The 20,578-nt window shown below is 39.6% G+C and overlaps 1 protein-coding gene across 3 annotated transcripts in view; it reads left to right on the top strand.

Moving 5' to 3' along the window:
- The first annotated feature begins 2,512 nt into the window (after positions 1–2,512).
- STMND1 (stathmin domain containing 1) overlaps positions 2,513–20,578 on the top strand; it is a 54,757-nt gene continuing 36,691 nt past the window's right edge. For all 3 annotated transcript variants that reach the window (XM_019665718.1, XM_019665716.1, XM_019665717.1), the window contains exons 1-3: positions 2,513–3,016; positions 11,130–11,310; positions 15,679–15,830. In XM_019665718.1, coding sequence (XP_019521263.1) covers positions 2,738–3,016; positions 11,130–11,310; positions 15,679–15,830 — 612 coding nt within the window. In that variant the 5' untranslated portion in view covers positions 2,513–2,737. The remainder of the gene's footprint in view (positions 3,017–11,129; positions 11,311–15,678; positions 15,831–20,578) is intronic.

Raw genomic sequence — 20,578 nt, 5'->3', positions numbered from 1 at the left:
ATGTTTTTAAGTAATGATTTAATATTCACATGTCTTCTATACCCTTCCTACGCTAAGTGTGATCCTCTACCAACAGTAATGGGAACTTTTTAGAAAGGTGATATTTAGGGCCCTGCCCCAAACCTACTGAATCAGGATCTGCATTTTAACGAGATCCCGAGGGCATTGTCGTTAAAGTTTGGGAGGCACCTTTCTTTACAATATCCTTATCACTCCACAGAAAAAAGCTCAAGACAAACCTCAGGCTTAAATAAATATACAAGAGGGAAGCAGAGAATTAAGCTTCTGGAGATTATTCCAAACTGAAAACAATAATCAAGGACAGCAGTCAAACTTTAAAATGAGCAAGTGATGGCGCTGCTTTGGTGGTAGTCCAAGTGTTTCCCCTTCTAGCAGTCTGCAAGGTGAACACAGGTTACCCAAGACCAGAGCACGCTGGTTAAGGACCCCGAACACATAGTCTTGGTACAACGCTCCAGCTCCAGTGTGGAGAGACACGTGGAAATGATACACATTCATTCTGTGGTGAGGACTGGGGTGACGGTGGCCACTTCAATGCAGACAGAGGTCTGCAGAGAAGGGTGAACGGAAAAGAGCTATTCCTTGGCATTCTGGAATATAAGGGAAAGGGCAGTGGTTTCTGGTAGATGTTTAATAACCAGCTGGTAGCGGGGAGTAAAGAAAGTCCTGAGTTGTAGCATTTATTGATTTTCATGGTGCATATATTCCCACCTTGGCTGATTTCAAACTACAAATGTGATTGTCACAGAACATGAACTTGGGAAAAGATACACGGTAGTGCACCATTATATGATAGCTCCACCATATAGATACAACAAATGTAAATAAACTCAAAAACTTAATAATAGTAAATTATAATAAAATAATTAGGAACTGATGAGTTGTATTTGTTACCTTTGTGTTGAATAGGACTAATTTAATTGTTAAATTTATATAATCCAGATTTTAATAACGGCTGTTTAATGACCAGGTCCAAATATTCCTGACAATCAGCTTTTATGAGGCAGTTATGAGCAGGCCCTAGTCCATCCATAGAAAAAGGCATTTTTCATGACTTTGGACTATAGTCATAGGATGCTCTTCAGAAGATACCTGCATGACAGACACATTTGGGTACCATCCCATCCATTCACATGGATGTCCCAGAAAACCTCTGTTTGCAAATTGCCTTGAAAAAGGAGGAAAATAGTTGTCTGCAGTATTTTACTTGTACAGCTTATCCTACAAACTTTCATTAAACTTTCTCAAGAACATTTTATAGGTGTTCTCTGTATTGGATTATTCTAATTAAGAATTTTCCAGTTTCCAGTTGGAACATTTCATGTGACTTATTACACCACGATTCAATATTTTCAGAGATGTTCCCCAAACACCATTTAGCCTTGTTTCGACTCATCACAAAATTTTAATGTCTGTTGCTCAACAATTACAATACTTTGACTTCAGTTTCCTCTCATCTTTCCTTTTCAATTTTAGTAAAAGGAAAATGGACAGGCAACATCATCGAAGCAGTAAGGAGGGAGAATGAAATGAGTTTAAATGCTATAAAGTAAATAATCAGCCTCTTATAAGCATAGCTGACCATTAATTTCCTTAAAAGGATCCAACAGTTTTACATTTCCAAGAATCCTTACTAATATTTTCCTGGTGTATGGAGAAGTGGAGGGACTGAGTCAGGCCTTCTGGTTCCTCATCCCAGGTCCCTCATTAATTAGTCCGCTCCTTACCCCCTCCCCTTATCCACTTAAATCACTAAATCTCTCTGAGCCTAAGTTTGCAGCCAGTTCAATAAGGTGTTAGTGGAGAGACTGTGTTCACCAAGTCTCCCTATTAGAAATTCACTGACTATCTTGTAAGGATCCACACCAGAGTTTCTGTACAGAGGACCCAGGCTCCAGCTGTGGCCATCACATAATGTTATACAGGAAAAAAAAAAAAAAAAAGAATCGAGACTATTAAAAAATAAATAATAAACTAAAAATAAAATCCCTTTCAGATCCTTTCTTTTAGTTATCGAAAATAAAAACTAATTGAAATTAGAATACAAAGAAAAAATCCAGGAAAGAATAATTTGATGCTCATTTGAGCAGTCCGTATTGTTTGTCTGCCTTTTCTGATGGATTACACCGTTTTAATTTAATTCTGAGAGAAATACGCATATCCATAATTTTTCCTAACAGCTCATAAAATGCATCTTCCATAAAAATGATTTTCATGACCCATTTTGCGGCTGCCGAGCTATTTATAATCCTAAATGTCTAGATTTCTGTTTATGTGACTGTCCTCTCCGAAGGCCACCCTGTGACACTGTTGTCTGCTGCTGTTCGGGCTATTTCCTCTGCTCACCTGTCCTCAAGAGCTGCTTCCGCCCATTGGACTCCTAGGTCGCCTTCCTCACAATCAATTGTCTTCACAGTCCCCACAGAGTCTGAGGCACAAAAGCCACCAATGAGTGCGCGGCCCAGGCACCGGGGGTGGGGGCGTGTTCCACGGTGCTTTAGGAAGGAAAAAATAAGAGGTCCCCGCAGGATGCTTACGACTACGGTACTTTAAAAACTGACTTGACCAGCAGCGGGTCGTCCCCTCAATTCGCTCTGGCGAGGGTTGCAATTTGCATCCCAGTTATGATTTAGACGCCTCCGATCTTCCAGTTTTCGGTTGCGAAAAGTCCCATAGTTAGTTGCCTGGCTCCTAGGTTCGCGTGATTAGGTTTATTATGGCAACAGCTCCCGGCAACCGCCTAGGTGCGGAGAGCTTAACGACGCGCCTTTTAAGTGCTGGAGGTGGGAGAGGCGGAGGCGCTGGGGCGCAGAGACCCGGGCGCAGGGCGCGGGGTGCTAGGGTGCAGGGGCGCTTCAGGGAGCGCGCGGGGGCAGACATCCGTGTCCCGCCGGAGGAGCGCGCGGCGCGCAGCATGGGATGCGGGCCTTCCCAGCGGGCTGAGGAGCAGAGATGTGTCCGCGCGCCCAGGAAGGGCTGGGAAGAGGGACTCAAGGTAAAACAGACAAAACAGGCATAAAGCCCTTGCCACTCTTGCGGGAAGATGGAGTGGGCTGGAGCAGGCTCTGCGGGGGGTCAGAGTGGGTGGGCAGTGGGGTGGGCAGGTGGGTAGCAACTTCATTCAGCCGGTGTTTAACTGCTGTCTTAACCGGGATTCCTGCTGCTATAGGACTTGCTTGGAGAGTCTTTTGTTTTTCAAAAGCTAGTGAAGGTGGTCACACCCCAGGGCAGAGGCAGGGATAAGCGGATGAGTGGTGCGCTCTGCACAGAGCTGGGGTTGGCAGGGGTTCCCAGGGGCAGGTGGGAGCACCTGGGAGCCGCCGTATACTATTGGCTTCCAGAGAGTGAGCCCTTTGAGAATTACTTAGAGCTGGAAGAGAGCTTAGAAATCATCTGGCTGAGTCCTCTCGCTCCCCACATGAGGATCCTGATGCCCAGAGAAGTGGACGACTTGCCCAAGGCTGCACAGCTTGTTTGGAGAGCTGGAGATAGAATCCAGTCTTCAAGGGTCTCATTCCAGTACTCTTTCCACTCTCCTTCAAGATTAAATCCCCCTTAATTCTTTTGGATGCATGAAGGGGAATTTTTTCCAGGGTGGGGCATGGAGGGAAGGGTTGGTCCAGGCAGAAATGAGGTCCGTGATGTCTTCCCAGCCTCATCACCATCAAGAGTCCACAAATAGAACTAGGAAACCACAAGAGTCTCTTCCAGAGGGGTTACCCAAAGATCATGTTACTGGATAATTTATCATCAAAAGCAGGATGCTTTTAAGAGTGAAAGAGAACACTATTATTAAATTTGCCCAGACAGTCTGATTTAAGCCCATACTGTCTGCCGCAGACCAGGATTTATGGTCACCCTTTCTAAAGTGCGTTTTTGGAACTCCAGTTTAAAGAACACACACTTTCTCTCAGCGGGCAGTGTGCAAGACACTGCTCAGTGCCAGTGACACCTACTCTGTGTGAGGCACATCTGCTGGGCCCTTGGAGTCAAAAACCAAACCTGGGTTTAGTAAAGGCTGATACTCAGGCTTAGTACCTGCCGCCCTGGGGCAGGCCAGCAGAAAAGATCTGCTTTCCATCCCCACTGCCACCGTCTCTTTGTTTATGGCCCTATTTCCCCTTCCTGGGTCTTTCTGCATCTCCTGTCAGCACCTTAACCAGTCTACCTTCCACACTACCACCTATCTGCCTAAGAAAAAAAAAAATCCATGGAGTGTGCAAAACCCTTGACATTTGGTCGCACCAGTCTCTCTAATGTCACCCTCTCCTCTCCAATTCCTCTCACTCGTGAACTCTCAGGTCCAAGAACTTGCAGTGCTCACTTCTTCCAGGCCTCATCACGCTGCATGTTTTTCCCCGTGCCGTTCCTTCTTCCTGGAATGCCCTTCCCTGGCCCCATTCCTGGTTTGCTTGATGACCTCCTATTTATCCTTCAGTACTGAGCCCAAACATCACCTCTGTGATGCTCCCTTATCACGTGGTAAATGTTTGCTTAAAACTTCTCCCTCTTAGATTTATGAGCTTCTTCGGAACAATTTGGTCATCTTAGTTACTACTCATTATTGCTTTGGAATATAATCCTACATAAGAGAACACTTTCTTCTCTCTTTTTCAAAAAAAATAATAATAATGTATTAATGTAATTTAAAGTGTTAACCCATTGGTCTTTTCCTTTTTTGTACAAATATCTTTATTTTATTTTATTTTTTATTTTACTGGTGTGATTACATATAAGAGTTCAATAGAAAATTTTTTCACTATTTGTGTTTCTTCTCTGGCCATTGTCATTTGTTTCATTTCATGGTTACTACGGAAAACAATTTTGTTGTATAGAGCCAGAGCCATGCTAAAAAGTAAGCTCTCCAAGTGTCAACATATACTAGGTCTGTCTGGGCCAAACCTCCCCAAGGCCTGGGAGGGTTTCTGGGTTTTCTCCTGAATTTCCCAGATGAGACAGCCTTTGCCTCTCATTTGGATTTTTGAACAATCTCTGAACTGGTCTCCCTGTATCCTTCCCCCACTACCCACCCTCACCTGCCCTTCAGCTCCAACCATCCACATGACCTCCAGAGTCATTTAAAAATACAATCTGATTTGTTGTCCTCTGCTGAAAAAAGGCTGCCAGCCAATTAGGTTGGCACATAAACCAGTGGTCAAAAATGAGATGACCTAGGTTGGATTTGTGGATCTACTACTTATTAGTTGTATGACTTTGCTCAAGTTATTTGACCTCTCTGTGCCTTAGTTTCTTTATCTGTAAAGTGAGGTTAATTAATAATAATGATTTTATAGAATTGTGAGAAATAAATGAATTCAATTCGTGTAAAGTACTTATACAAAGTCCTGTCACAAAATAAGTGCTTAATGTTAGTTATTATTTATTATTATTTTTATTATTATTATTATTATTTACATAAGATCAAATCCTAAATCCTTAGCATGCCGTCCTAGCCATCCTCCCGCTGACTCCTTTCAAATTCTCCAGTTTCATCTCTCCCACACTCATATTCTAGTCACACCTTGCTGCTCCTTGTTTCCAAACTCATTCTGTTTCTGCCTCCATGCCTTTGCCCCCACTGTTTCCTCTCCTTTAAAACGTTTCCTTCTCCGTGTTCCTATGCCACATGCAAATATATACCTGTCTTTCAAGTCGACTCAAGACCGTTCTTCTCCACTTCCTCTGTCACCATGCTGGCAGAGCTGACCTTGCGCCTTCTCCTATCATGTCTCAAAACATTTTGTTGTATTTGTTTGTTTCCATATTTACCTCCCATCCTGAGCTATTACCTTCTTGAGGACGGGACTATGCTTATCTTTGTGTCTCTAGTGCGTATTACAGTGCATGATGCAGACCAGGCACTAATGAAAATTTTTTGAGTGACTGCGTGTCCCTGTCAGTTCCTCCCATTCCTTAGTGTCTGCCTGTCTCCTAGTAGCATAACTAGACTAATGACAATCAACAAGGAGGAAATATCATGTTAAAATAACCTGAAAATAAACTCAGAGTCAACTCACGAATACACTTCTCTTTCTCCACCCCAAGCACTTGACTTTGGAAATCTGATCTGGGAAAGGTATGATTATTAATTAAATACTCTCTAGCTATCAGAACAGTACTGCTTTCTCTACCTTCATAAACGCATAGAGCTGAGAGTTCAGTAGTTCAGCAGCACCTTTAAAATAAGATGAACATGTTTGCTTGTATGAAATATTTATTATGTTGCTTGGTGGCACAACTGTCTGCAGACTTTCTCTTCACTTTACCTGAGTCACGAGTGGCAAGAAATAACTACAATAAAATAATGCATAATAATAAACTGTGGGAAACTTTTTTTCATTGGAGAAATCTTATATATGATTAATTCAAAGTTTTTTGCTTGTTATAAAAGGGGGCAGGCTAATTGAAATAGATGAACTCCAAGGATCCTTCACCAGTTTCCCCCTAATATTTGACCAGAAAAATTCCTGTTTATTGTCCATTAAAGGGACTAAATACTTCTTAAAGTCCAATTTTTTAAAAAAGCATATTTCTGACTGTTGGGTTTTTTTTTTGAGGATTGCTCTGTATTATTTCACTTATTAGAAATAAACCAGAAAAAAATTAAATTTTAAAGAACAAATTCTTCCTATATGGCTATGGACAAATACATTTATAAAATGTATCTGCCAATAATTTGATTTAAGAAGGTTTAAGCTCCAGGGAGCCTTAAAGAATGACTCTCTCCAAACTGTTTGGAAATTTTGTTTTCCCAAAGCTTCAGAACACATAAAATGCTTCCAGACCAAACCAAACCAACCAAACAAAACGCTGTCTATAGTTAAATTCAATACCTTTTTATGGAATGCTGATGATTCCCATGCATAGCTGTTAGCTTGGAATTCACAGCTTTCCAATTTTGTCTAAAACTAGTAACATTTTAGCACCAAGACAATGAAGTATAAAATAAAATTATTCAAAATGTAGAAACACATTCAATCTGTGCTTCTGCTACAACTTCATCTCAAGAAAAAAAGAAAAAGAAAAAAAAAAACAAAAACGTCCACCCACCTCCCCACCCCTCGGCCAGCCCCAAGCAGATAGGCTTCTCATTGGTATAAAAATATAAACTCTGCATGCACAGACAGCACAAGAAATCTGTTTTGACATATCCCTGAGAGGCATGGATCTAATTAATTTGTAAATACCTCTGGTCTTTGAACTATGTTTATTCCGAGTCTAGATTATGCAATTGGGTTACAATTTCCAGAATGTGTTGCATGTAGATAAGCTATTTAAAAGACATATTTAGCTTTCAAAAGAGAAAAACCTTACATTTCTGTTCTTGAAACCGAAGGCTGGTATATGTTATTTTATGCTGCAAGATTGTGTTTCATCTGCTACAATTTAAGTTTTGGTCACTAACAGAACTTGAAGGCAGATTGTATCTAAATAAGCACAAATGGGTAAAGCTCTGTGGTAAGGACCTGGATTAGTCACTTTGATGAAACAACTGGGAGGTCACTCAGGGCTGTGGCCTTTAAATCTATTCAGACTTGTAATACGTTTGTGAAAAGACATCCTTTAGAACACATTCAAATTTGCTCTTAGCGCCAATGTGGGCATTTCATTTATTGTTTTTGTTGTTGTTAAATCAGCAAAATTAGTCCCTGTGTGTTAGTGCTTCGCTGAGTTCAAAAAAAGATCTGCAAAACAAAATGAACTTGTGAAAATATCTGTCACTGCAGATATTGATTTTTGAGACTTTTATTTCAAAATAAGGGAAAGAATGCCCAACGTGATCTTTAACTTCAACATGAACTGTGAGTCCCTGAAAGATAAGCATCTAATAGGCTCTCTTTTTCCTTTGTTATATGTAACGACAACAAAACAAAACAAACATATACATGTTACATATAACAAAGGAAAAGGAGACCCTGTCTGATAGAATGATTAGTATCCCATAATAATATAGTAACATATGTTATCTGTCGGCTTACTCTACAGGGACTGCTCAGCCGTCACTGTGTCTATGAAGAAAGACAGATGGAGAGAAGGAGAAAAGCATATAGTTGCTCTCAGGCTTTCTCCTTGGTGTGCCGATTCATATTTCAGATCCGTTGAGTTTTTGTTTGCATACTTTGTTTGTTCAGTTGGTTGATTTTTCCTATTTTCCCATGTAGTTCTGAGCCACAGAACTAATTAAGCCTCAACACAACAAACTATTGATGTTGATTTAGCTGGAGTGATCATGTTATGTAAACACGGTGATAAGGAGCTATGTGAGTCTCCCTACAAACACGCGAGAATCCCTCATTGAACTATGAGAACCTAAGGGTGATGGGGGCCATCATAATTTAGCAATTGTGATTTCTACTTTGGCTCTGAGGGATTTTAAATGTGGGTGTGCTTCCAGAAAGTGGTCAAATGTCCTTAGGTTTTTAAAGTTGGTCTGATTTTTACTGTAAAAATATCAAGAGTTTCATGCCAGTATCCTACTTTTTATCCAGTTTTCCTAAAGGGAATGTTTTCTGTTTAGTGCCTAGAATCCTAATTTAGAGCCAGAAGGGAACTTCCTCCTTCAAACTGAAGCGCTGTGAGGTCTGTTACCTACCTTTCTAATATTTCTGGGCCCACCTCTTTTCCCCATTTTCACTGCCACTACCCTAGTTCATGTTTAATCAAATCTCACCTGGACAATAATAATCGTAACTGGCTGCCCTGTTCTGTCCCTTCCTTCCTTCCGTTCCTGCCATTGCACTACCTCAAGAGTGATCTTTCTAAAATCCGCACCTGATCATTTTATTTTACTCCCATGTATGAAAGGCCTACATAGGATTACTGTTGCATTCAAAATAAAATCAAACTTGTTTTCAAAACCCCACTTCAGCGCCTACCACATTCTACCTCAGTCTGTTTTTAATACACTGGAATAATTCAAGTTCATGGACACACACACAATATTGTTTCACTTGTGTGTGCTTTCTTTTCTGTCTAGAATGACCTTTCCTCCTTGCTCACTGGAAACTCACTCATCAAGACCCAATTCAAGCGTCTTCTCCTCTTTAACAGCTTTTGCTACACCCAACAAGATACAACCTTGTATCAGTATAACAGGACTGTGCTACAAAGGGTGGGAGTTGAAGGGCAGTATTCTGAGGCCCTTCAAAGGCTCAAGGAGAAGAAGAGAACCCCTTGGGCCAAAAATGTAAAATCAATAGACAAAAGAAGACTAGCCAGAGTACAGCGTTCTGTAGAAGATGCTTATGTTCATATTTCTTCTGGGGACACTGAAGAGACTTCCTTTGGTATGTGCACGTTAGATAGAGAAGAGGTTGGCTAATAACATCTACTAGAAGCTTCCATTGAATGAGAAGTGGAAAAGCTGCAAACCAAGTAATGAAAGAAGAGCCAACACTGGGAGAGAGGGGACATGGTAGTTAGGGATATGTGAGAATAGTTTTCCTGAATGTATTAGTATTTAAAATACACTTTCTCTTAAAATAAATGCCAGTTATTTAAATCAAATTTAGTTTTATGAAAAACTCATTACATTTTTCTTATTTTTCTTTTTTTGCTGTAGAACTATGAAACATTTGGCCTGTAACAGCATTTTGGGCTTAGCGGTTACTAAATCACATGCAAGCCCTTTTTACAAGCCCTTTTTACAATAGCTTTGACCTATTTACAAGCAGTAGAACTGTGATGTGGAGGGATAGACATCCTTAAAAGGAGAAGTGGGACTGTAAGGCAGTGCAGGATTTTTGGAGGGCCCTCTGGAAATACAAATTAATATAAAATGTGCATATCCAGCATGTCTGCATCTAGAAATCTATCCTCAAGGGATGATTGGGTGAATTCAGACTGACATATATGCACAGATATTATGCCAGCACTGTTTATTTTATTGACAAGTTAGAAATAACCTAGATGTGCTTCAGTAGCATTTGGTTAAATAAATTGTGGTTTAGTTACATAAGGGATCATCAAATAAATGATCACGTTCCATGATTAAATATTATTTATTTTTATGAGTCTGATTACTTTTCTAATCATCAAAAACAATGAAGATAGTTTCATCTAAAAAGCATTTTTCACACAGTGGTATCTTTACTTTTCACATTTGATGATTATGAACTTGCTCATTTTGGTATCCTTCAGAATGCTCAGCATAGTAGCTTGTATCTGATTATTCATATTAGATATTACAGTTGACCCTTGAACAACACAGAGGGTTAGGGGTACCAACCCCCCACAGTTAAAAATCCACATATAATTTTTGACTCCCCCCAAACTTAATTACAGTCATTCATCCCTTAGTATCCACGTGGGGTTGGTTCCAGCACCCCATGCCATCCTCCCTGCAGGTACTAGAATCAGAGAACACTCAAGTTCCTTATATAAAATGGTCATCCTCAGATGTGAAACCTGTGGATACAGAAAGCAGACGGTATTTATGGAAAAAAAAAACAAAACGTTGTGTATAAGTGGATCCACGCAGCTCACACCCGTGTTGTGTGTAAGTTTTCTATTGCTGCTATAACAAATTAACAGAAATTTAGTAGCTTAAAACAATATAATGTTATTCTCTTACAGTACTGGAGGTCAGAAGTACAAAATCAGTTCCACCTGGTTCAAGTCAAGATGTCGGCCGCGCTGGTTCCTTTCAGAGGCTCTGAGGAGGGACTCCTTTTCCTGACCTTTTCCAGCTTCTACAACTGCATTCCTTACACTCCTTGGCTAGTGGCCCATCTGGCATCTTCACTGTCAGGACTGTGGCATCTTCAAATGTATCTCTGCTTCCATTGTCACATCACCTTCTCCTCCTCTGAGGTCAAATCTCCCTCTGCCTCCCAGAGGGACACTTACAGGGACACTTGTGATTAATTTAGGCCCACCTGGACAATCTAGGAGAATCTTGCTGTGGCAAGGTGTTTAATTGAATCACACCTGCAACGTCCCTTTTGCCAGATAGGGTAACATCTATAGGTCACTAGGTACTCTTCAGCCTACCACAGATACTAGTTGGCTGAATCTTCACAACGCAGATCTTATGACATTGTTTTCATTTTCTAAGAAACCATTTTCTAGGAACTCTTGACTCTCACAAAGTCATTCCCTCTTCACAGGCTGATGTTGTTGTGACTCATTCTGGGGAGAATTGCAGACTGCAGATTGAAGCCGCGCTGATCCAGAACAGTGTGGGGAACCCCGAAGGCCTGGAAAAACAAGTCCAGTTGGAAAGCTTGCCTGGAATCATTCCAGAAAGTTCCCCATCTCCTAACCAAAGAAACATAAGAATAAATTCAGGTAAAAGCCCCCACTCGTGTTGATCTCCATAAAATACTGTTTCTCTAAATGTATTTCATAATGTGTGTCTGGTGACACTATCATAGCTTTATGGGCCAGGGAGTGCTCTAAACGGCAAGGTCCCTATCTCTAAGACATTAGAATTTAGCCTTAGGCTTTTATTATGCGAGTAAATAATGCTAACCATTAATCTTCTTGTCAATGAAATAATTACACCATCTTTTTTCCCCCCTTGACTAAGAGACTTATTGGTGGTTGGGAATAGGAGTTGCATAAGCTTTGGTGAAATTCCTTTAAACTCCCACAATGTTAACTTTTTTCCAAGGGAAATTTCTACGTTTGAAAAATAAATAAAACCTTCATCAAACTGTTTTCCCTATTTCTCCCGAACCAAAGTATCAGCAAATATACAATGAAAGAATCTTTGAAAAACACAAAAGAAGTAATTATGACCTAGTGTGTCCTTTGAAACTATTTTGTTTCTAAATATTTTTCTTGTGGTGTGTTTTTGCTTTACTGGAGTTACCCCCTGGGGTTGATGTAAGAGCTCTTATTTATATTTTATCAGCCTTTGAAACAAATTGTACTTAACAGAACTTAAGGAAAAGTACTCTGTTTTATTTGGGGAAAGACTTTCATTTCATTCTTCATCGCTGTAGATTCATCCCTAGGTACAAGTTAGAATTGGAAAATAGGTTATAAGTGAGATTCTTTTCCTTGGACTTTGGTGCACACTCAGGTTATCACAAATTTCACATTTGCCCTCATGCTTCTGATTTGGGGTGACATGACTGAGAATGGGGTATGAGGCAGAGGATAAAGCACAGGGGTGGCCCCTCCCTCTCTGTGCGTTGGGCCAGCACATATATTTTTTTCTCTCTGATATTTCTGTTGATGGGAATCCCTCCTAGACCACAAAATGCCCAGTACCTGTGGTGTTAACAGACTACAGCTTGTTGGGTGGACAGGGACCCGGGTGTACCTTGTCAGCCCTACACTGTTGAAAGCTGTATGGAGGGGACCACAGGTAAGCAGGAGAGTGCTAGGAGTCACCAGCTTGGGGTGGGAGTGAACTACCAAAGCAGGTGTTCTAAAATGTGGAAGTTAGTGTTCAAGAAAGACCTTACCACAGAATGAGTAAGATCTAGTGCCCTGAGCTTTGTATGTTTTTCTCTGCCCAATTTCCCATCTCCTTTCTGTATCCCTGCTCTTCGCAGATACAGAGTATATTTGTTAAAAACTTCAAGTTTTGCACTAACATTTCCCAAGTATTTCTTTTTGAAAAAAAATTTCTTTTTTTTTTTCTTTAAAGATTTCATTGGGGAATCGGGGAAGGGGAACAGACAAGTTGCTGTCCTTTTTGTTCTTCAGTCTAGTTGTGGAGGACACCACTTCACTGGCCCATGTTGGTATTATCATCATTGTGCTCTTCCTGGCTGAGGCAGTCGGTCGCTGGCCATAGGACAGCCGCTCATGGTGGCTCACAGCGGCTCACGGCAGCTCTCACTGGCTGCTCACACCGGCTGCCGGCTGCTCACGGTAGCTCACGGTAGCTCACGGCAGCCAACTGCAGCAGGGGCTGCAGCCTACGCCATCGCCAGCCACTCACGGCAGCCCAGCTCCAGGTCGAGCTGTTGTTCACAATCTTAGCTGTAGAGGATGCAGCATCACTGGCCCATGTGGGAACCGAACCGGTGACCCTGCTGCTCAGAGCTCTTGCTCCCAAGCCAAGTCAACCAACTGAGCCACTCGGCCGGCCCAAAAATTTCTTATTTTGAATAATATCAGATTGAAGAAAATTTGCAAAAAATAAAGAATGCCTATATTCTTTCACCCAAATTCCCCAAATGTTAACGTTGTACCACATTTGTATTTTGATAGTGCCCCTTTCCTCCATCCCTCCTCTCTCTCCTTCTCATATGCAAGTATATTTTTTCTGAGAGTAAGTTACAGACATAATGATACTTTACTCCTAAATACACCAATATGTATCTCCTAAAAACCAGGACATTTTTCACAAAATCCCAGTACAGAGATCTGAATTAGGAAATTATCATTGATGCACTACTATTTTCTCATCTATAGACCATTTCAAATTTTTCAGTTGTCTAACAAATGGTCTTGATAGATAAATTTCTGGTTCAAGAGCTAATCTAGGATCACACATTTAATTTAGTTGTCATGTGGTTTCAATCTCCTTTAACCTGGAGAAATCTCTTGGCTTTTGTTTGTCTTTTACAAACTTGATATATTTGGAGATATAGGCCATTTATTTTGTAGACTGTTCCTCAGTTTGGATTTGTCTGAGATTTCCTCATGATTAGGTCCATGTTATGCATTTTCAGCAAGAATACCAAAAATTTCATTGTATCCTGCTTAGTACATCAACTCAGTATGTAGAGGATATCTGTATTTGATTTTTATTGTGGGGTTTTTTGGCCTTGCAAATTTTTTTTTAATGTACTAAAATTTATCAGGTTTTTCTTTATTGAATTTGGATTTTGAGTCAGTTAGAAAGTCTTTATACCACGGTTAAAGATGAATTCAGCCATGTTTTCTTGTATGACTTCACTTTTTGTACTTATCCTTTTGAAGAGTTTCTAATGGCATGATAAAATGCTAATGTAAATGTTTTTTCTACATAGGAAACAAAACTGTATGCTCAGTGTGATGGCAAATTTCTAAAAATTAAATTTTATATGTTAACAATGGTGGTCTCTGAATGGTAAGGGAATGGGCATTTTTATTTTTTGATTTTTTTCTAAATTTTCAAGTTTATGATACATCACTTTTATAATTAGAAAAAAGAACAATGTTATTTTTAAACATTTCCCCAATATTCTTCAATGACCCAAGAAATCATGAAAATTAGTCAAAATGACTGACATAGTCCAGGGATTTCTGTATAGGTTAGCTGCTGTAAATGTCAGGCCAAATACTTAAGTGGACTCAGAAAAGATTGGATTGAAGTGGCTAAGATAATTGTATTATGTTAGTGACAGAAGTCCACAATGACATTCTTTTTAGAGACATTCTGAGAGAGAAGTGGGCTGTGACCAGTGGGAGCCATTTACATGACTTATTTAGGAAGAGTACAGTGAGGTGGTGAAGGCAAACCGACTTAGATTTAAATCCTAGTTAATTTACTTACTGCCCTTGTCACCCTGAGCAAGTTAATTAGCCTCTCTCATATCAGTTTATTTATTTATAAAATATGGATAATAATACCTCTCTTACAGAGTTTATGTTTGCTTTAGATGTTATGAAATTCATAAAGTACTTATATAGTCCCACATTAGAAATTTTCATAAAAAGACATCATCCCCTAGATCAGCGGTTCTCAACCTGTGGGTCGCGACCCCTTTAAGGGTCAAATGACCCTTTCACAGGGGTCTCCGAAGACCATCGGAAAACAAAAAGATATTTACATTATAATTCATAACAGTCGCAAAATTACAGTTATAGAGTAGCAACGAAAATAATTTTATGGTTGGGGATCACCACAACATGAGGAACTGTATTAAGGGGTCGTGGCATTAGGAAGGTTGAGAACCGCTGCCCTAGATGGAATGGACTTGGTTACTATCAGGACTTCCTGATGATTACAAAATAGGAGATAATTCATTTCTGAAGACTCCCAATTGTATCATTATTTTATAATGTGAAGTTGTAAAAATGGTGCTTGCTTATTTACTTATACAATTAGGTGATTTGTAATGGGGGGTTCTCTCTCATTAGTGCAGTTTATAAAGGCTCCCCTATAAACTGTTATAATGCTATTTTTAGAATCACTAATAAAAATTTAGCTGATATCACTTGACTCCGATTCCATTTTGGTTCAAAGACTTTTCAAAAAGGCATCTTTTTACTTATGTAGATTTAGCAGATGGTGTCATTGTAAACTTAAGGTTGCAGAACTAGAAGTCTCTTGGCAACATCACACTGTTTATCCTTTGTATACAAACCATAGAAACCAACTGCAACTCAGAAAAGTCACTGGAAGAATATCTCATTCTTAGTTATGTTTTAGCTTCATAATTAGTGCAGAGAACCCATACAGTCATACCCAAGTGTATGAGTGTTGTTACAACAAAAAGTAGTACATAGCAGCCATGAAGCCTTTTTGTTATGTTAATGTGGGGCCTGCTAAGTAAACAGTATATTATGTTGATGTGTATCCTCTGTAAGATTACATTAAGAATCTGAATGTCAAAGGATTCAAAGATTTAGATAGAAACAGATATCTAGGTAACAGTATTAAGTGTAAGATTTTATTAAGTAGCATAATTTATAAGGCACCCATTTAGCATTTGATTTTTAAAATCTTCATGCTTCAATTTTGCTTTCTTTTTTCTTTTCCCTTGGAAGACTTAGTGACCAATGGATTAATCTATAAACCCCAACCCCTAGAGAATCGAGAACGACGAAAGTCATCAGACATCCTGGAGGAATTGATTGTTCAAGGAATAATACAAAGCCACAGCCAAGTATCTAGAAATGGAGAATCATATGATGTCATGGCAAGTAATTTTGTAATTAACATTAGTTTATAGTTAAAATGGCAATAAAATATGATTTATTATGAGTTATTGTTTCCAGCATATGCATTTTAGAGTCATAGTACAGATTACAGCATTTATCTAAGACAGTTTTTTTTTCTCCCACAATTTTCCTCACCCCTCTGCACACCATCCTTCTCTCTAGATTCAGGAATGGCCCTAACCATTAATGATAAATGAATCCAATATCTTGGGTTTTACTAAGTTTGAGATGAAATAAGCCTTATTAAATAACATGCCTTCATCCTTTCAGCAATTTTTATTAAGCATGCCTATGTACTAGGAATTGTGAATGTAAAACTGAACTCTGACTTATCCAATAAGAAAATAGGCCTAAATTCCAAAGCTAAAACAGATATTCTCATACATTTATATACACACTCTAAGGACAAACATGAGGAAATATATACAATTATAGAAAATTATTTTTTTTATTCTGGTATTCTTTTTTTTTTAAATTAATTTCAGGTATACAAAACAACATAATGACTAGACATTTACACCCCTCACAAAGTGATAACCCCACCAAGTCTACTACCCATGTAACACTGACTATATTCCCTGTGCTGTACTTTACATCCCGTGACTACACACACACACACACACACACACACACACACACACACACACACACACACACTTGGACAATTAAGTTTGCATGGTGGGAAGTTCACAAATTTAATTGTCCAACTTGTGTGTGTGTGTGTGTGTGTGTGTGTGTGTGTGTATTATAGTTAATATTCAATATTATTTTATATCAGTTTCAGGTGTACAGCACAGTGGCTAGGCATTTATATAATCTTTGAAGTGATTTCCCGATAAGTCCAGTACCCATCTGACACCCTACATAGTCTTTACAACATTATTGATTATATTCCCCATATTGTATTTCACACTCCGGTGACTATTATGTGCCTACCAATTTGTATTTCCTAATCCCTTTACCTTTCTCATCATCCTCCCCAAATCCTCCCTTACCTGGTAACCATGTTCGTTCTCTGTATCTATGAGTCTATTTCTGTTTTGTTTGCTCTTTTATTCTGTTCTTTAGATTCCACACATAAGTGAGATCATATGGTTTTTGTCTTTCTCAGTCTGTATAGAATTGTTTTACTCTTGCTTTGTTGTGTTGACTCATCTTGATTAATCTATCATTATTTTCCCTTAGTGTGAGCAATATTTTTACTCTGATTTTAACTGATTATATCCAAAGTCTTGAGGTCTTAATTTTTCAATAAGTTCGTTGTAAACCTGTGAAGAGGATCGCAGGTTTTGTTGTTATTTGGGGTTTGTTTTTTTGTTTTTTGCACTTTATTTTTTTATTTTGACATGCAATATTATTTTATATTAATTTCAGGTGTACAGCATAGTGGTTAGAAATTTATATAATTTACTAAGTGATCCCCCTGACTAGTACCAATCTGGCACTATACATAGTTATTATCATATTACTAATTATATTCCCTATGTTTTACTTTACATCCCCATGACTATTTTATAACTGCCAAATTGTATTTCTTAATCCCTTCACCTTTTTCACCCTGTCCCCAACCCACTTCCTATCTGTCACCTCGATAGATCTAGCACCCATCTGACACCATACATACTTATTACAATATTATTGACTATATTCCTTATGCTATATCCTACATCCCCATGACTACTGTGTGACAACAAATTTGTACTTCCTTATCCCTTTCCTTTTTTCACCCACTCCCAACCCCCTTCCCATCTGGCAACCATCAGAATATTCTCTGTATGTATGAGTTTGTTTGTTTATTTTGTTCTTTAGATTCCACTGACAGGTGAAATCATAAGACATTTGTCTTTTGCTGTCTGACTTACTACACTCAACATAATAACCTCTAGGTCCATTCATGTTGTTTCAGATGGCAAGATTTCATTATTTTTTATGGCTGAGTAATATTCCATTGTATATCTGTACCACCTCTTCTTAATCCATTCAGGGACACCAAGGTTGCCTTCATACATTGGCTATTGTAAATAATTCTTCAATGAACATATGAATGAGCATGTCTCTTTGAAGTAATGTTTTGCATTTCTTCAGATAAATACCCAGAAGTGGGATTACTATGCTCTTCTTTGTCTCTTGTTATAGTCTTTGTTTTAAAGCTTATTTTGTCTGGTATAAGCATTGCTACTCCAGCTTTTTGTGTGTTTTTTTGTTGTTTCCATTTTCATGAAATATATTTTTCCATCCCTTTACTTTTAGTCTGTGGGTGTCTTTTGATCTGAAATGAGTCTCTTATAGGCAACATCTATAAGGGTCTTATTTTATTATCCATTCAGCCACCCTATTTTTTTATTGGAGCATTTTTTAGTTATTCCCATTTTATTATTCATATATACATATATATATATATATATATATATATATATATATATATATATATATATATTCATCTTAAAGAAGTCCTTCTAAGAATCCTTGTAAAACTGGTTTGGTGGTGGTGAACTCCTTTGGCTTTTTCTTGTCTGGGAAGCTCTTTATCTGTCCTTTGATTCTAAATGATAACTTTGCTGAGAGAGTAATCTTGGTTGTAGGCCCTTGCTTTTCATCACTGAATATTTCACGCCAATCCTTCTGGTCTGCAAAGTTTCTGTTGAGAAATCAGCTGACAGTCTTATGGGAGCTCCTTTGTAGATAGCTAACTGCTTTTCTCTTGCTGCTTTTAGGATTCTCTCTTTGTCTTTAACCTTTGGCATTTTAATTATGTATGTCTTGGTGCTGGCCTCTTTGGGTTTATCTTGTTTGGGACTCTCTGCACTTCCTGGGCTTGTATGTCTATTTCCTTCACCAGATTAGGGAAGTTTTCCATCATTATTCCTTCAAATAGGTTTTTAGTTCCTTGCTTTTGCTTTTCTCCTTATGGTGCCCCTATAATGCAAATGTTGGTATTTTTTATGTTGTCCCAGGGGCCTCTTAAACTTTCCTTTTTTTTTTTTGTATTCTTTTTTTTTTTTTTTTTTTTTTTTTTTTTTTTTTTTTTTGCTGTTCTGATTGGGTGTTTTCTGTTACCTTATGTTCTAAATCACTGATTCAGTTCTCTGCTTCATCTAGTCTACTGTCAATTTCCTGTAATGTAGTCTTCATTTCTGTTACTGTATTCTTCATTTCTGACTGGTTCTTTTTTATATTTTCTATCTCCATTTTTGTTTCCTATCTCTTTGTTGAAGTTCTCCCTGAGATCATCAAGCATCCTTATGACGAGTGTTTGGAACTCTGAGTCTGGTAGATTGCTTGTCTCCATTTTGCTTAGTTCTTTTTCTGGAGCTTTATTCTGTTTTTTTATTTGGAACATGTTTCTTTGTCTCCCCATTTTGACTGTCTCCCTGTGTTTGTTTGTATATATTAGGTAGAGCTGCTATGTCTCCTAGTCTTAGTAGAGTGGTCTTATGTAGTAGGTGTGCTGTTTGACGCAGAGGCACAGCCTTCCTAGTCACCTGAGCCAAACACTCCTGGTGTGTCACTTGTGTGGGTGTGTGCACCCTCCTCTTGTAGTTGAACCTTGGTTGTTGTTTGCATGCCAGTGGGAGGGATTGACCCTTGGGCTCATTGGTTGTGAGGACTGGCTATGACTACAGTGGAGGAGTTATGGTCCAGGGGCTGACCCTACAGAGCAGGATCTGCTTCAGCAGGGCTCTGGTGCCTGCCCAATCTGCCCCTTGGGAGTGTAGTCCTTGGAGGCAGCTGAGTAATGCTCCAGCTCATTTCAAAGCTGGCCACTGGATGCACCATCCCCAGCGCTACTTGGGAGGGGACCCACTGCAGGTCAAGTTCAGCTGTAGCCATTGCCCCACCTGGGGCCACCAGCAGGAATCACAAAGCAATCTGCAGATGGAAACTACCTGCATCATGCTTGCAAGTGCCTCAAGAGGCCAGGCCACAAACCAAGACTGGCTGCCACTAGTGCTGGGCTTAGGGCTGCTCAGCCTGAGGTATGATACATGCTCAAGCCAGATGCTGCTTGTCTGGGTTCCACAAACCTTTGAGGGACTCTAGAAAGGCTGCAGCATGAGTCAAGGCAGGGAGTTTGTACAAAAAAGCCACTGGAAGCAGCTTGGGTGTGCCCGAAAGTTGGGTGGGGTGAGGTGTCAGAATCACCCGGGCATGGTGAACAAATGGTTTCAGCCATTTTGATGGAGATTTGGATATGGTGTCTGCCTGCATCTGCATGAATGGCTTCTTCCAGCTCCTTTGTCTGGGAGAAAGCTGTCATTCCAGCCCTTGTCCTGATGCCAGACAACTCGGTTCCCCCCATATGTCCCTGTCTCCTCTCCAGCTGCTGGCTCAGCGCTAGAGCTCAGAGCCAGTGATTCCATTGGTATGTAAGCCCATGTGTGGGCTCTTTAAGAAGAGCGTCTTGGACTCCAGCCGCCCTCCATCTCACTCAGCCACAATCTCCGCTGGTTTTCACAATGAGAAATTATGGGTACTTCTCTCCCTGGCACTGGAAACCTGGGTTGGGGATCCTGATGTGGTGCTGGGACCCCTTGCTCCTTTGGGAGGGGACCTCCACAGCTGAGATATCCCTCCCAATTTTTAATGGTTGCACAAGGGTGTCAGACCAGCCAGTTCTGTGTCTCTACCCCTCCTGCCATTCACAAGGTGGCTTCTTCTGTATGCCCTTAGTTATAGGTCTTTGGTTCAGCAAGATTTCAGGTAATTCTCAATGATGGTTGTTCTG

This window comes from Hipposideros armiger, unplaced genomic scaffold, assembly GCF_001890085.2.
Source record: "Hipposideros armiger isolate ML-2016 unplaced genomic scaffold, ASM189008v1 scaffold_449, whole genome shotgun sequence".
NCBI lineage: Eukaryota > Metazoa > Chordata > Mammalia > Chiroptera > Hipposideridae > Hipposideros > Hipposideros armiger.
Note: the sequence above shows the minus strand (reverse complement) of the source record. Positions and strands in the feature narration are given on the sequence as shown.